Source organism: Etheostoma cragini, chromosome 20 (genome assembly GCF_013103735.1).
Source record: "Etheostoma cragini isolate CJK2018 chromosome 20, CSU_Ecrag_1.0, whole genome shotgun sequence".
NCBI lineage: Eukaryota > Metazoa > Chordata > Actinopteri > Perciformes > Percidae > Etheostoma > Etheostoma cragini.
Genome location: NC_048426.1, coordinates 14,216,287 through 14,228,306, shown reverse-complemented (window position 1 = coordinate 14,228,306; position 12,020 = coordinate 14,216,287). Strand labels below are relative to the sequence as shown.

At 40.7% G+C, this 12,020-nt stretch overlaps 2 protein-coding genes across 4 annotated transcripts; one reads left to right on the top strand and one right to left on the bottom strand.

The window, feature by feature from the left end:
• Positions 1-1,680: 1,680 nt before the first annotated feature.
• Positions 1,681-7,321, top strand: LOC117936043 (ankyrin repeat and SOCS box protein 2-like). 3 transcript variants are annotated; one of them, XM_034858812.1, is made up of 9 exons: positions 1,681-1,885; positions 1,990-2,170; positions 4,603-4,772; positions 4,948-5,103; positions 5,210-5,455; positions 5,541-5,712; positions 5,893-6,496; positions 6,603-6,756; positions 6,896-7,321. In XM_034858812.1, exons 2-9 carry the CDS (start codon positions 2,049-2,051, stop codon positions 7,024-7,026), a joined length of 1,755 nt encoding a protein of 584 aa, XP_034714703.1. In that variant the 5' UTR covers positions 1,681-1,885; positions 1,990-2,048; the 3' UTR covers positions 7,027-7,321. The 3 variants fall into 3 exon arrangements, with proteins under 3 accessions (XP_034714703.1, XP_034714704.1, XP_034714702.1); XM_034858813.1 differs by lacking the exon at positions 1,681-1,885 and having other exon boundaries at positions 1,927-2,170; XM_034858811.1 differs by lacking the exons at positions 1,681-1,885; positions 1,990-2,170 and adding an exon at positions 3,925-4,293.
• Positions 7,276-9,700, bottom strand: LOC117936074 (protein FAM181A-like). Its single transcript, XM_034858862.1, has 2 exons — positions 8,716-9,700; positions 7,276-8,565 (listed from the first exon to the last, which is right to left on the bottom strand). The coding sequence occupies exon 2, from the start codon at positions 8,502-8,504 to the stop codon at positions 7,737-7,739; it is 768 nt and encodes a 255-aa protein (XP_034714753.1). The 5' UTR covers positions 8,505-8,565; positions 8,716-9,700; the 3' UTR covers positions 7,276-7,736.
• Positions 9,701-12,020: the final 2,320 nt, after the last annotated feature.

The window sequence follows — 12,020 nt, the reverse complement described above, 5'->3', positions numbered from 1 at the left end:
TCACAGTCAAACATCCAAGTGAACAAATATAAAAAATTTGAGTGGAGAGGTACTTTCTACATTTGTAAACCTTAATTCATAGCACATATTAACATGCCATGTCATTAACAGGAAAACCACAGGGTAAACTAATACCTTAATGATGGTTGAATCCACATAAGTTTTACCAATAGACTATTTTTCCCAGCAGATATTTTGACTTGAGGTTTCAGGAAACCCACGGTTGTTATACAGGTTTAATAATATTAGTTTAGCTTTACCGGTTTCAGGACCATGCCACTGTGCCTGCTGGCTTGCTGACGAGGCTTGCTGACACACTTTAACGGGATAGAGACATGGTCAATGGTGATTACACCTGTGTTTCACCTGCTACTGTATGTCAAGTCAAGTCTGTGAAAAAAAGTATATAATTACTGTGTTAAACAGACAGCAAAGCTGGTAATGTTAACAGGAAAAATTCCATGTGCTATAGTGTAAAAAAAAAAAAGAAAAGAAAAAAAAAAAAGTTACTTGTTGCAATTAAAGACCACCTCTTAGTATTATCAGGATATTTTATTGGTCCCTTCAAGGAAATTATTTAGTTGCAGTTGCTCATAGTCAAACAAAATAAGAGTAAGATTCAATAAGTGTATAAAGAAACATAGCTACTCATAGACTTTAGGTATTACGTATTAACACTATATTTTCTGCAGTGCACTAAATCCTACCTTCATGACTGTTATAAAGTTCAGTTGTTGTTGAAAATAGTGAAAGTGCTCTTTCAACTGTACGGTCCTTTTGGTGAGTTTACTGGTACTGGTTACATATTCTGTCCACTCCATTTATAAAATGAGGGTAGAGGAATCAATTTCTTCATCTTCCAATTTGGATATTAATGATATATGCAATAAACAAATGCACTTGCATCAATGTCACATATCATATTTGTACACATTTGTGATGATCGATCAGACATATATGTAACTGCCATAAACAAACCTTGGACTTGGGTTTGTTTTTATGGACGTCTTTTATTAAATAACAGTATGTCTGCAGTTCCTGTTAGGTTTTAACTGAACATAAAAGTATGAGATATTATATCACAATTGGTTTTGTGGTTGCTAGATGGCCTTTTTGTAATATTACCTGGAATCAAAGAATTTAACCACTTCCACAACAGATAAGAAAATAACCAAGTTTTGTCTTTGTTGGCCAAAAAATGGCTCCTCGGAAATGTGCAAACTGCTTCAGAGCTAATGTCCACGTAGTCTAGTTCTTGCAGCTGTAAACTGATAGACTTGTTTGTGTGAAGTAAACCAGAGACCACTTCCAGTTTCCAAGCAGGAAGCCTTTTTCACCTTCCAAAGAAGTCATTGTGAAACAAAAATCTGTCGTCATTGTGTGCACATTTTCACGCTTCATTGTGTGACGGTAAGAGCTTCTACACACAACATAAGGATACTCTCTTCTTGTCATAAAGTTGGGTCACACATTTGTAATGTGGATGGTTTTCTAAATGTGTGTGTATGTGTGTGCGCATGTGTGTGCGCATGTTTGTGTATGTTTAACTTTATTTTTGTTTAAAAATATACAGTAGTTTCTTTTAGTTTATAAATCATAGTCATAGTTGAGCAAATAAACTGTAACTCCGTTTTTATTTGTTGTTCTTGCGCCAATTTTCTGCTGCATAACTCACACAACCTCACCTCAGTAATGCCTCTGGAGAAGCAGAAACAGCAGTGGTATCAAACACAGTTGAGCATGCCCTTAAAAGGCATTTATCCTTATTGCCTGAGCTGCTGCTCACTGATGTCGGCCGTGCAGATTTCAGCTCTGTCAAATGAACTTGGTCTCTAATTCATAGAGCATGGCTGTAGAGCATGTGTGTAGTATACTGTACATGTTGGTATGTTATCCTTTGTTTTAGGGACTTTGCAATCCTGTTTTTACAATGCTTGTGTTCTGACTTGGGTTTTCTAATCTGTTGGTCTGAATCTCTGGTCTATAAAGAAGACAGCAGCACACTGTTGGATGTCCCAGTCCTCAGACTGGACAATACATCTCCTGTGATGATCGCAGTCAGCAGATCGAGATCTCTTTACCAGAGACTAAACAATGATGTCAAAGACAGGCTGGCTGTCTTCTCTCTGAGTCTCCAGACTTCAGCCAACTCAACAGTAAACTTGCTCAGGTGAGGAGACCTAATATTACTTTATAAGGCACTTTAGTGTGCACATGCACATGATGTCTTATAGCAAAACAATCCCTATGTGAATCTAAAATTGAGTCTTTTTTTATGGCAAAAAAGACTTTTGCTCATTTATATATACTATATAAATTGACATAAAATTATTTCCTATTATATTACATGGCATGGTTACACGTTGTCACAATAATGGATCAGTATAATTAGTTGTCATAAGAAAAAAAAAAAACACTATGAAGGGTTTATCTGTGCTGAATATTTTTAAATGTAGTTCTACTGTTTTGGTGTTGGCTAGTTAACACCCACTGACGGGAAATATGACAAAATGGCATTATTATCAGTTATTTCATTTTGGCTAACATGGTACAAAAGTTATCTCAAAAACTTTAAATAAACACAAAGAAACGAGAAATTAAAAGAAAACACTACTGCTCTGATACTTATAGCCTGCAGGTGGCCTGACGGTAAGTGTTGCATCAGCTTTTACTTTCTACCTTAAGAGCTGACATTCAAATGAATACATCTGCCGGTCTAAACTGCTGCTATTACTGTTAATTTCATTTAGATGTCATTTTTAACTTAACACTGGTCTTTTAATGAAAACACCTCCCTCTTGTGGAGAAATTGCAGCCCGCTAAAAGTGAATTAGTGAGTATATTACAAGCCGGAATGAGGTGCTTCACATTTTAAAAGAAACGTAAAACACATTAAGCCCGTGAGCTCTGCCCAGAGGTCATGTCCATGACACAAAGGTCATGTCCTCAGTATTGTTTCTAGGAATATGTGGTTTTTAAGGAGTGTACATTCTACAAAGACACACAACTTACATGTGTGTTTTTAAAGGCATGATTTGCAGATTTTGCATGGGACAGTGTTTTCAGCGTCAGCGTCAACAGCCTCTTGGGGAAATTGAATTTACTGGAAATCTAATTGAAGTTTAAATCTTTAGCAAGTAACATTTCGGTATTAATAAACGTCTGTTACATTGAAGCCATTACCACGTGAGTTTCTACAAGGCTAATTCAGACTATCAGCTCCACACAGCTGTCTCTGTATTTCTCAATATATAGCTACTGTATGTTCAGAAGATTGTGTCGTCCGGTGACTTTCCTGCGCAGAAGCTCGGGTGAAGATGATTACCTCTTCTGAAGAGTCCATCGTGTTTTTATAATCTTCCGTGTCCTTCTTGGCTACTAGCAACTGTGGTGGTGGCGCGCAATCGCATGAGCATTAGCGGACAGGGAATGTGTATCATGTGGACACGCCAACAGTTTTATTGTTATTACTTAGAATTCCTCATGAGGGCGACAGAAAGTATGCACCATAGCTTTAATGAAAGACAATGTCAAAAGAAACATTTAATTAAAAGGTTGTTTTTTTTTGGTGCGGTGGTAGTAGGGAAATTCAGACTCACAGCCCCAGCAGTTCGAAAATCATGGCTACAGCCCTGGTTACTTGGGCCCATTTGATTTTAGCACCACACAGTTACCTCATTTCTTTGTAAAAATGAAGGACTCAAAACAGTAAGATTCAAATAACATTACCAGTGGACACAGGTCTGCAATGTCTGTGGCATTGAAAAGTGATAGTGCCTGATGCACGATTATGGGTCTGTCTTTAATCTTCTGTAATACTCATTGTTATGCCTTGCTTTGTGTATCATCCTTTCTTCTAAAGTCCCCTTTAAGATAAGTGCTTTTTATTATTTGGTTGTCTAATGTGGAAACCAGCCAATGAAATAAGACTTCATGCATAGAAAGACTTCTCGGCTTTGGCTGCATTATCTCCAGTGCTGTTCGCCTTATCTCTGGATGTCCGAGTCTCTTGACATATATGGATAAAACCGTCACCCTGCCGTCTGACAATACAATCCCAAAATAATCGGAGGCAGCACAGCTGAGCCCCGCTCGGCGCTGCGCGCTCTCCTTCGCCCTGCTGTGTGTGGAAACACTGCCGTGAAATCTATCATCAGTAATGACGAAATTCAGCTATTCTGAATACTTATCTCAGTTCCGTAGTGCTGGAGGTAAATGTAATAATGTTGTGTCGCAACAGCGAGGAGATAGGAGGAGAGGAAACAGTCAGAGCAGCGTAACGTCAGAGCCGGAGTGAGTCTTTTGTTGTTGTGTTTGACACGGGGGCTGCGTGTGTCCTCGTGCGCAACTCAGGTCCCCTGTAGCCTATACCAATAGAAGAATATCACTAAGGCATGTTTAATCTTGATTGATTTCATAACATAACATACCAGTTAGAATTGCTTAATTAGGTTTAATCAATATAATCACCTAAATATTAAGATCCATGGTTGCATCAAAACTACAGCCCTCAAAGTGCTGGTGTCTGTCTAAAATTACACTTGATTACATTTAAGTGTAAGTCAGTTAAAGTGAAATGTTTTTTTTTTTTCTTCTTTCAAGGGATGTTGAGCCGGTGGTCTTTGCCATCAGGAGGGGGGATGTGAAGGCTGTTAATGATCTGGCAACATGCGCTCCTCTCAGCCTGCTGAAGGAGAACGAAGATGGGTGGATACCTCTGCATTATGCGGCCTTCTGTGGACAGACAGAGTGTTTGAAGATTCTACTCAGGGGTATGACATTGAACGCAATGCAAACAGTCAATTGTTTCAGTTAAATCCCATGAGCTCAGTGTTACATTATGGGAAAGAAATTCAAATAGGTGTTTTTGGTACTTTGTACAATCTCAAAATGCTAAGTGAATTCCCTGAACTAGTTTGTGTGATATGTAATTTTTTTTTGCTCCAGCCCATCCAGGTTCGGTAGACAAACGTACCTTGCAGGAGCAGACAGCCTTGCTTCTTGCTGTGTCTAGTAAACACTTGTCATGTGTGCGGTGCCTTCTGGAGAAAGGCGCCGACCCCGACATCAGCAACAAGAACAAAGAAACCTCTTTGTACAAAGGTATAGCTGTGAAATCAATTATCTGCAAAAGCTCAGAAAAAACAGTATGGAGAACTGTATAACGGCTAAACAGCTAAATGACTTAGTGTCTTTTCTGTTTCTCTAGCATGTGAGTTAGAGAATGTCGACACGGTGAGCCTCATTCTGTCATACGGGGCCACCGTGAACCAGCGTTGTGGTCAGGGTTGGACGGCCCTCCATGAGGCTGTATCCAGGGACAACACAGAGATCTGTGAGATGCTAATTAGAGCCGGGGCCGCAATCAATCCACCTAATACCTACAGCATCACACCACTTATTGTAGCAGCTCAGCGAGGACAGATGAGGGCACTGTGTTACCTTATTGGGAAAGGTACTCTTTTCTGCACAGAACAATTTTCCTTTTCATGTTTCTGAACCCCATTTAAAGGTTATAAAGGGTCAATGCTTTTCTGTAGGTGCAGATGTGAACATGCAGACGTGTGATGGTGTCACAGCGCTGCATGAGGCTAGTAAAAATGGCCACAAGGAAAGTGTAGTAGTGCTGTTGACTAAAAACGCAGATGCCAACAAACCCACCAACTCAGGACTGCTGCCACTGCATATTGCTGCTCAATATGGACACCATGAGTAAGTACTATAACTTGTTAGTCAGGTATTATAATAATAACAAATTCAGGTGAAGATGTAACATTTGTATTCACGTTCAACATGTACAATAGGGTAGTTATTTTGAATTGAGCTGTGATAAGGGTCATATAAACTGCATTTGTTGTCTGAATGTGTTTTGTGTCTTCACTTTGTGTTCAGGATTGTGGCCCTGCTTGTCTCAGTGACAAGTCGAGCCAGGCTCCGCCACAGTTGTGTCAGCCCCCTCCACCTGGCAGCAGAGCACAACAGACACACCGTGGCAGCTGTGCTGCTGAAGACAGGTGCAGATGTAAACGCTACACTGGCCAACAGTTATTCCATCCAGTATGCTGATGGACGCGCAACAGCCCTCTACTTTGCAATTGCCAACGGCAGCACCGAGACTGCAGAGGTGTTACTGAACGCTGGCGCTAGTCTAAGCCTAGACCCAGTCAGTCCTCTTCTGATGGCTGTACGGCAGGGCTGTGTCAGCACCGTGTCTTTACTGCTGGAGAGAGGGGCCGATGTCAACGCCACAATACCCTCTTTTGCTACTACGTTCCCTGCTGTTGTTGCACTTTGCATGAATAATCTGCCTCTACTCAAGTGCCTTTTGGACACCGGCTGCAATGCCCTGTCCTGTTTTACCTGTACATACGGCTGTGCCCCTCACCCAACATCTGGAGGATCCCACATAACAACTGTTGGTAGCAATGGATATGTTTTGCAGAATGACAACGTGTTTCCTTTAAACTGCAGTGAGCTGCCAGAAAGAGAAACACAGGTGTGACAAATAAGCAAAAACAGTGTCACTGATTTCACAACTTCTGGCATAACTGGCATTTATTATTATTTATTTATGGTTATTTTTTTCTGTTTTTATTTTTCAGTTCTGTGAGTGGATCTCGACATCACTTATGTGTAAATGGGCAGGACCGATCATAGACTTGCTTCTGGAGCACGTTGGTCACGTTCAGCTGTGCAGCAAGCTCACTGAACTGCTGGACAGCCGAGAAGAATGGCTCGCTGTGAAAAGGAAGTCATGTGAGCATCTAAAAGAATCTTATCATCCTGACATGCAAACGTGTCTCTTTCTGTCTTTCACTTCCTCACACATGCAAATGTGGTCTACAAATAAGCTGGTAAAAATCCATTTTATCTTGTCTCTTTGTCTTGTCCACAGCGTCGCCTCGTCCACTGCTGCACCTTTGCAGATTCAGGATTCGGACCCAAATGGGGAGACACAGACTGAATTCTCTCACAAGTCTACCTCTTCCAGACAGACTGATCAGATACCTGAGCCTGGCTGACTGATTTGAAAATGAACTTCAAGCAATATAGGCATCAAGAGATGTGACTAAATTTATCATTTTGTGTTTCTTTTTTTGGCTGCATCTATTATCTTTAATCTGTAAATGCAATTCTCTATGTATAAAATATCTATTTATAACATATATAATGTGACAACAAGTTTCTTTAATCTCTCCATCAACAGTGTGTTGTAGTTTCACAGAAAAGCTCAATGAAAGCAAAAATGATCTAATGCCCAAAGGAGTTCTTGAGGGAAGTTGAATCATTTATTTAAAAATAAAAGTCATTGTTTCAAATGTGCCTATCAAACATTACTTTGACAAAGAAAAAGCAATCTATGTCCCACATTCTATTCTCATTGTTGAAAGAGAAACCGGATGTTCTCATTCATTTGCATGAGGTTTGGTATTAAAAAAAAAAAGATTCTCTGGAGAAACCTAAAATTAGAAACTTTTAAACTTACTGTCAGTTTTCAGATACTTGGAAGGCATCAGACGGCATTGAAGTGAACATGATTTGAAGTTATTAGAAGTTATTCTCATGTGCCACTTAGTCCTTTAGATTTAAAGATTACAAATAGAAATAAGTGCTTGAGGAAGTGTCTCGTGAAAAAATGTTGACAGATAAAGAGTTGTCTTTGTAGAACACAGAATGAAAACAACTAGTCCTATTAACACAGCTTGTGTGTGTGTCTGACTCCTTTAGTAGGATAATTAAATGAATCCAAACACACTGAAGATCGGTGACTGGACGGTTGGTTTGGTCGGTATAGGTTTGACCACAACGTGCGTGTGAATTTTCTGTCCATAATGATGCACAGGTCTCTCTGTGTCCGCCGTTTTGCTCCACAGTCCCAGGGGTGGATGGGGGACAACAATGTGACTGTGGAGGACCTGGTGGCCGTGGTACTGGAAGGGACAGCAGCCGCACACGCTCACACAGTGGTGAGAGGTCAGGTCCAATTTCAGTGTCTCTTTATCGGCGGAGCTGCGTCGACTGGACGCAGACAGAGCCTTAGCATCGTCATAACTCATTTTCCTCTTTTCGTTTTCACTGCCCTCAGTTGTGCCTGCAGGGTTCTTTTTCAGTCCTAAATGCGAGTGCTCTCTCTTAGTTTGGGTCAACTTAGGTTCCTCCCAAAATGAGGCTGGTAGTTGGCGTTTCCTCATAGGCACCTGCTCCACGGCGCTCCCCACATTCTCCACACACCGAGAATCCGAAATGGCCTTCTCTGTGGCCTTCACACTCTGGTGAACCGTCCCCACTGCTTTGGCACATCCATACTCCGCTGACCTGTGCGTGTGGCATCTTGGGACTCTGGAGTACTTCTGAGAGAAACGCTTCAGCTGTTTCTGCAGATATTTCCTGTGATCCACGGAGCGTCTGCACGGGGCTGACTTGTCCAAGGCCGCTTTGATGTCGCTGGATGCCAAATTCACAAAATTCAGCAACGTCTTGACCTCACTGTCTGCGTTCGCCATTTCTTGCAAAAAACATTTATAATATCAGTCCATGTTGGTGCTTGAAGTCCACCGATAATATCTGAAGGGAAATCAGAAAACAAACTTAAGCGGCGCGTAATTGCGCATTTGTCTCTGTTAATTCTGCAATCAAGCCTATACATTGAATGTGATGCCTGTCAGTTGATATTTTTTTCGAAGAGTAGCCTAGGCCTGATAACCCTTTACTCACTACTGCTGGACGAATCCAGACTCTCTCGAAGCCACACAAACTTATTTCCAAGCTGCAGTAGGAGCACTTCAACAAGTTGAATGAATATAAACTCCTTGTAGTTATGGTGCTTTTCTTGAACCAATCAGCGACCCCAGGCCCCTCACAATGCACCCCAATCAGCCTCCAAGCGCCCTGGTATCGAATTCTTCACCATTACAAATTGTTGTCATGGATATCTGAAAAGCCGCTGAGGGGATGCGATATTTCTCCTACACGGTGATTTCCGCGCGTTGGCCAAACATCTCCTAAAATCTGGAATTTGCATAAATAAAAATGAGAAGTTTTGCTGAAATAATCATGCATTCTAACTTTATTCTGGAGCTGTTAAAGTTGAGTCTGAAACATAGATAGCCTACCTCAAGAGTGATGTCAGATGCAGGATTTGGTGAGGGGGGGGGATCTAAAGAGTGCATAACCATGGAAAGGGGCTTGAACGCTCAAGAATCTTGTCTTTCTGTTTGCCCCCTCAATCGAGCGACACAAAGACTGAATTACTCATTCAAACCTCGCGGGACAAAGGGAAAGGAGCTGGATAGCACTCCTGCATTTGTAGTCAAACATTTAGAGACTTAAATCGAGTCGTCATGAAGGAGAAAGAGTCGGACAAAGCCCATAGAATTGCCATCAGCAAACATTTTCCTGTGTCATATTATGGGGTCTCCATGGCTCCCTCTGGCCCGCGGACAATAGCACAAGTTTGCACACTCGAATACTGTCACCCTGCCAACGGCAACAAGGGCCCAAAACAGGACAATCCCCAGAGAAAGCATGGGCTCTGCGGGGAAGGTTGCAATGGAGGAGGAAAAGGGGACTTGTGAAATGCTAATTGAGCTCCATCCCGTTATTGAAGTGGAAAAGTAGTACCTATCGTCCCATTGAACTAGCAGCAGTGGAAAGAGATGTGAGGAAACTGTCTGGTAAGTAACAACTCATGCTGGTGCACCGTGCTACCCTTAAAGCATACCCTGAACCACTAGCACATTTTTAAAAACATTCTGCAGTCTATATTGAGGCTACAGGCCATTTATTCAGAGTAAGCTGCAGCCAACATGATTGATTGCCTCATTCACTCCGTTTGGGGTTGTCTGAGGAGAGCCCTGCATATGTGCTCTGACTGGTCTATCTTTTTAGGCGGTACATCCCTCTTGTTCTGGAGAGGCAATGGAACCCTATTGTCCTTCTCTCTTCTTCTTCCCATCACCTCTCTGTTCAGCTGAAAAGGCCAATCAACAATGAGGCTCCCCTCCCCTGGCCTGTCACCCCACTCCTGTGCTTTTGAAGTGAGGGAGAATGAGGAAGCACAGTGGCATCCATAAATCACACGTTGTGACGGCTGTCCTTGTGCCAAGGCAGGTGGACGGGATGTTGGTCGAGCATTTCACATCCTTGCTGATTTATGTAACTTCTGAAAATCAATGTTCAAATATAGTCAAACTCACTCTTTTTCCCTATCCATTTTAATCCATATTTAAGGAGGTCATGGGAGTCATCCTGCACACACCATCAATCCACCTAACACAGACAAAGCAATATACAAGTAAACCTGTCACTTCAACCGTTGCGTGTTAGCACAAGAGATATCTCTGGTAGACACATGCATACTGCATGAAAGAAATGCAGTATGCATGTGTCTACCTAGTGTGTAGGGTCTGGTGATATACAGTCAAATTACATATACATACATACATACAGTATATATATACATAGGTATACATACATACATACAGTATATATATAATATATATATATATATATATATATGTTAAGTTTAAACCATCATTCTTTGCATTTTGTAACAGAAATCCCTTTACACTGTAAACCCAGAATTAGTTGTAATCAAATTTTTAGTGGTCACTACTTATTTGTTGATGTTTTGTTTAAAAAAACATATTCATTACTAAATCACATTAGTTGTTTGTTATAATCAGTTTAAATATGCAGTGCACAGATCACATTAAGCTAAAAGGATGTTAAATTTCTGTATGGTAGGGGCGTGGTCATTTGAACTGTTCCGTGCTAAAGCAGTGCAAAGGCTCATGGGGTTTTAATGATGTTCTGTCTGTTTTGGGTGTACATTTATGGTATCTGGGTTTTAGTTTTGCATGGTTGATTTAGTTTTCATGTTTAGTTACGTTTATTGTTGCAACTTGACCTCCTTTCAGTAACAGTTAGTCAAGTTGGAAATTGTTGACTGTGATTTAAACTTAGAGTTTTAACACTGCAACGTACAAAACCTTAAATGTGGCTAGGTGATTCTCTGTTTCATCGGTGGTATTTGGTTACATACGTTGTTCTTGAAGGTATGGTGTTATCAATGGAAACAATATTCAAATGTTGAATTTTGGATTCCAAGGGTGTCAAGTAGTAGTATTTATGTTTCTTTGCATGATGACAGCTGTAGTGCATATTTTCTGTGTCCACCATAAAGAATTCAAAGTAATGATGCAGTTGCTTGTAGCCAAGGAGGACACGGTGGATTAAGAAAACACGATGGACTCACTTCACTTGCTTTTTGACCATTTTCTGAACATAGCCATACTGAGAAATACAGAGAGAGTGTCTTAAACATGACGCTATGGACATAGGGAAATATTATGTGTGATGGAAAACTGAGCAAACATGGGAGAAATTGATCACCTTCATGGCAAACAACAAGGATGCTATCATATCTGGATAACTCTAAGGGCAATATGGACACAGACAACAAGACTGAATCTATTCCTATTTGGCTTTTTTGGGGTTTTTTTGTAACGAAGTGACAAAAAGCTATATGCTGATACAAAATGAACATAGAACAATTTACAACAAAATAAAAGAACTATAAAATAAGAAAAATGGGAAAAATTCCAACTTTAGAAAAATGTGCACTTTCTTCCCTTTTCACTACGATTTATGCAACTTAATGTCATGTGATGCCAGACTTACCCACTAGATGGCAATCTACCTCCACTGTGAGACATCCAAACTGGACTGTTACAATTTAAGAGAATACACAGATAAAGTAAAGATAAATTCTCTGAACATTAATATTCCTTAAATGACATCTGGCTCTGTTTGTTTGCAGAGTTTCTGATTGAGTATCTCGGGAAGAATAATAACACTAAAGGACCACAGTAATTTTATTAGGAGGGTTGCTTATCTGAGTTTAAAAGGGCTGTCATGTATGTTGTGGCAGACTGCTGCTAGTTGGAATGAGGTGAGGCAGCAGGAACCAGGATGTAGTGCTTTCCCCTTGTCAGATAATCAATACTGGGACTGACTGT

What these genes read in the sequence shown, in the direction of transcription:
- LOC117936074 (XM_034858862.1), bottom strand. Translation starts at nt 8,504, where the DNA reads ATGGCGAACGCAGACAGTGAGGTCAAGACGTTGCTGAATTTTGTGAAT.
- LOC117936043 (XM_034858811.1), top strand. Translation starts at nt 4,160, where the DNA reads ATGACGAAATTCAGCTATTCTGAATACTTATCTCAGTTCCGTAGTGCT. An exon ending in AGCGTAACGTCAGAGCCGGA is followed by an intron (nt 4,294 to 4,602) that starts GTGAGTCTTTTG and finishes TCTTCTTTCAAG; the next exon opens with GGATGTTGAGCCGGTGGTCT. An exon ending in TGCCAGAAAGAGAAACACAG is followed by an intron (nt 6,497 to 6,602) that starts GTGTGACAAATA and finishes TTTATTTTTCAG; the next exon opens with TTCTGTGAGTGGATCTCGAC.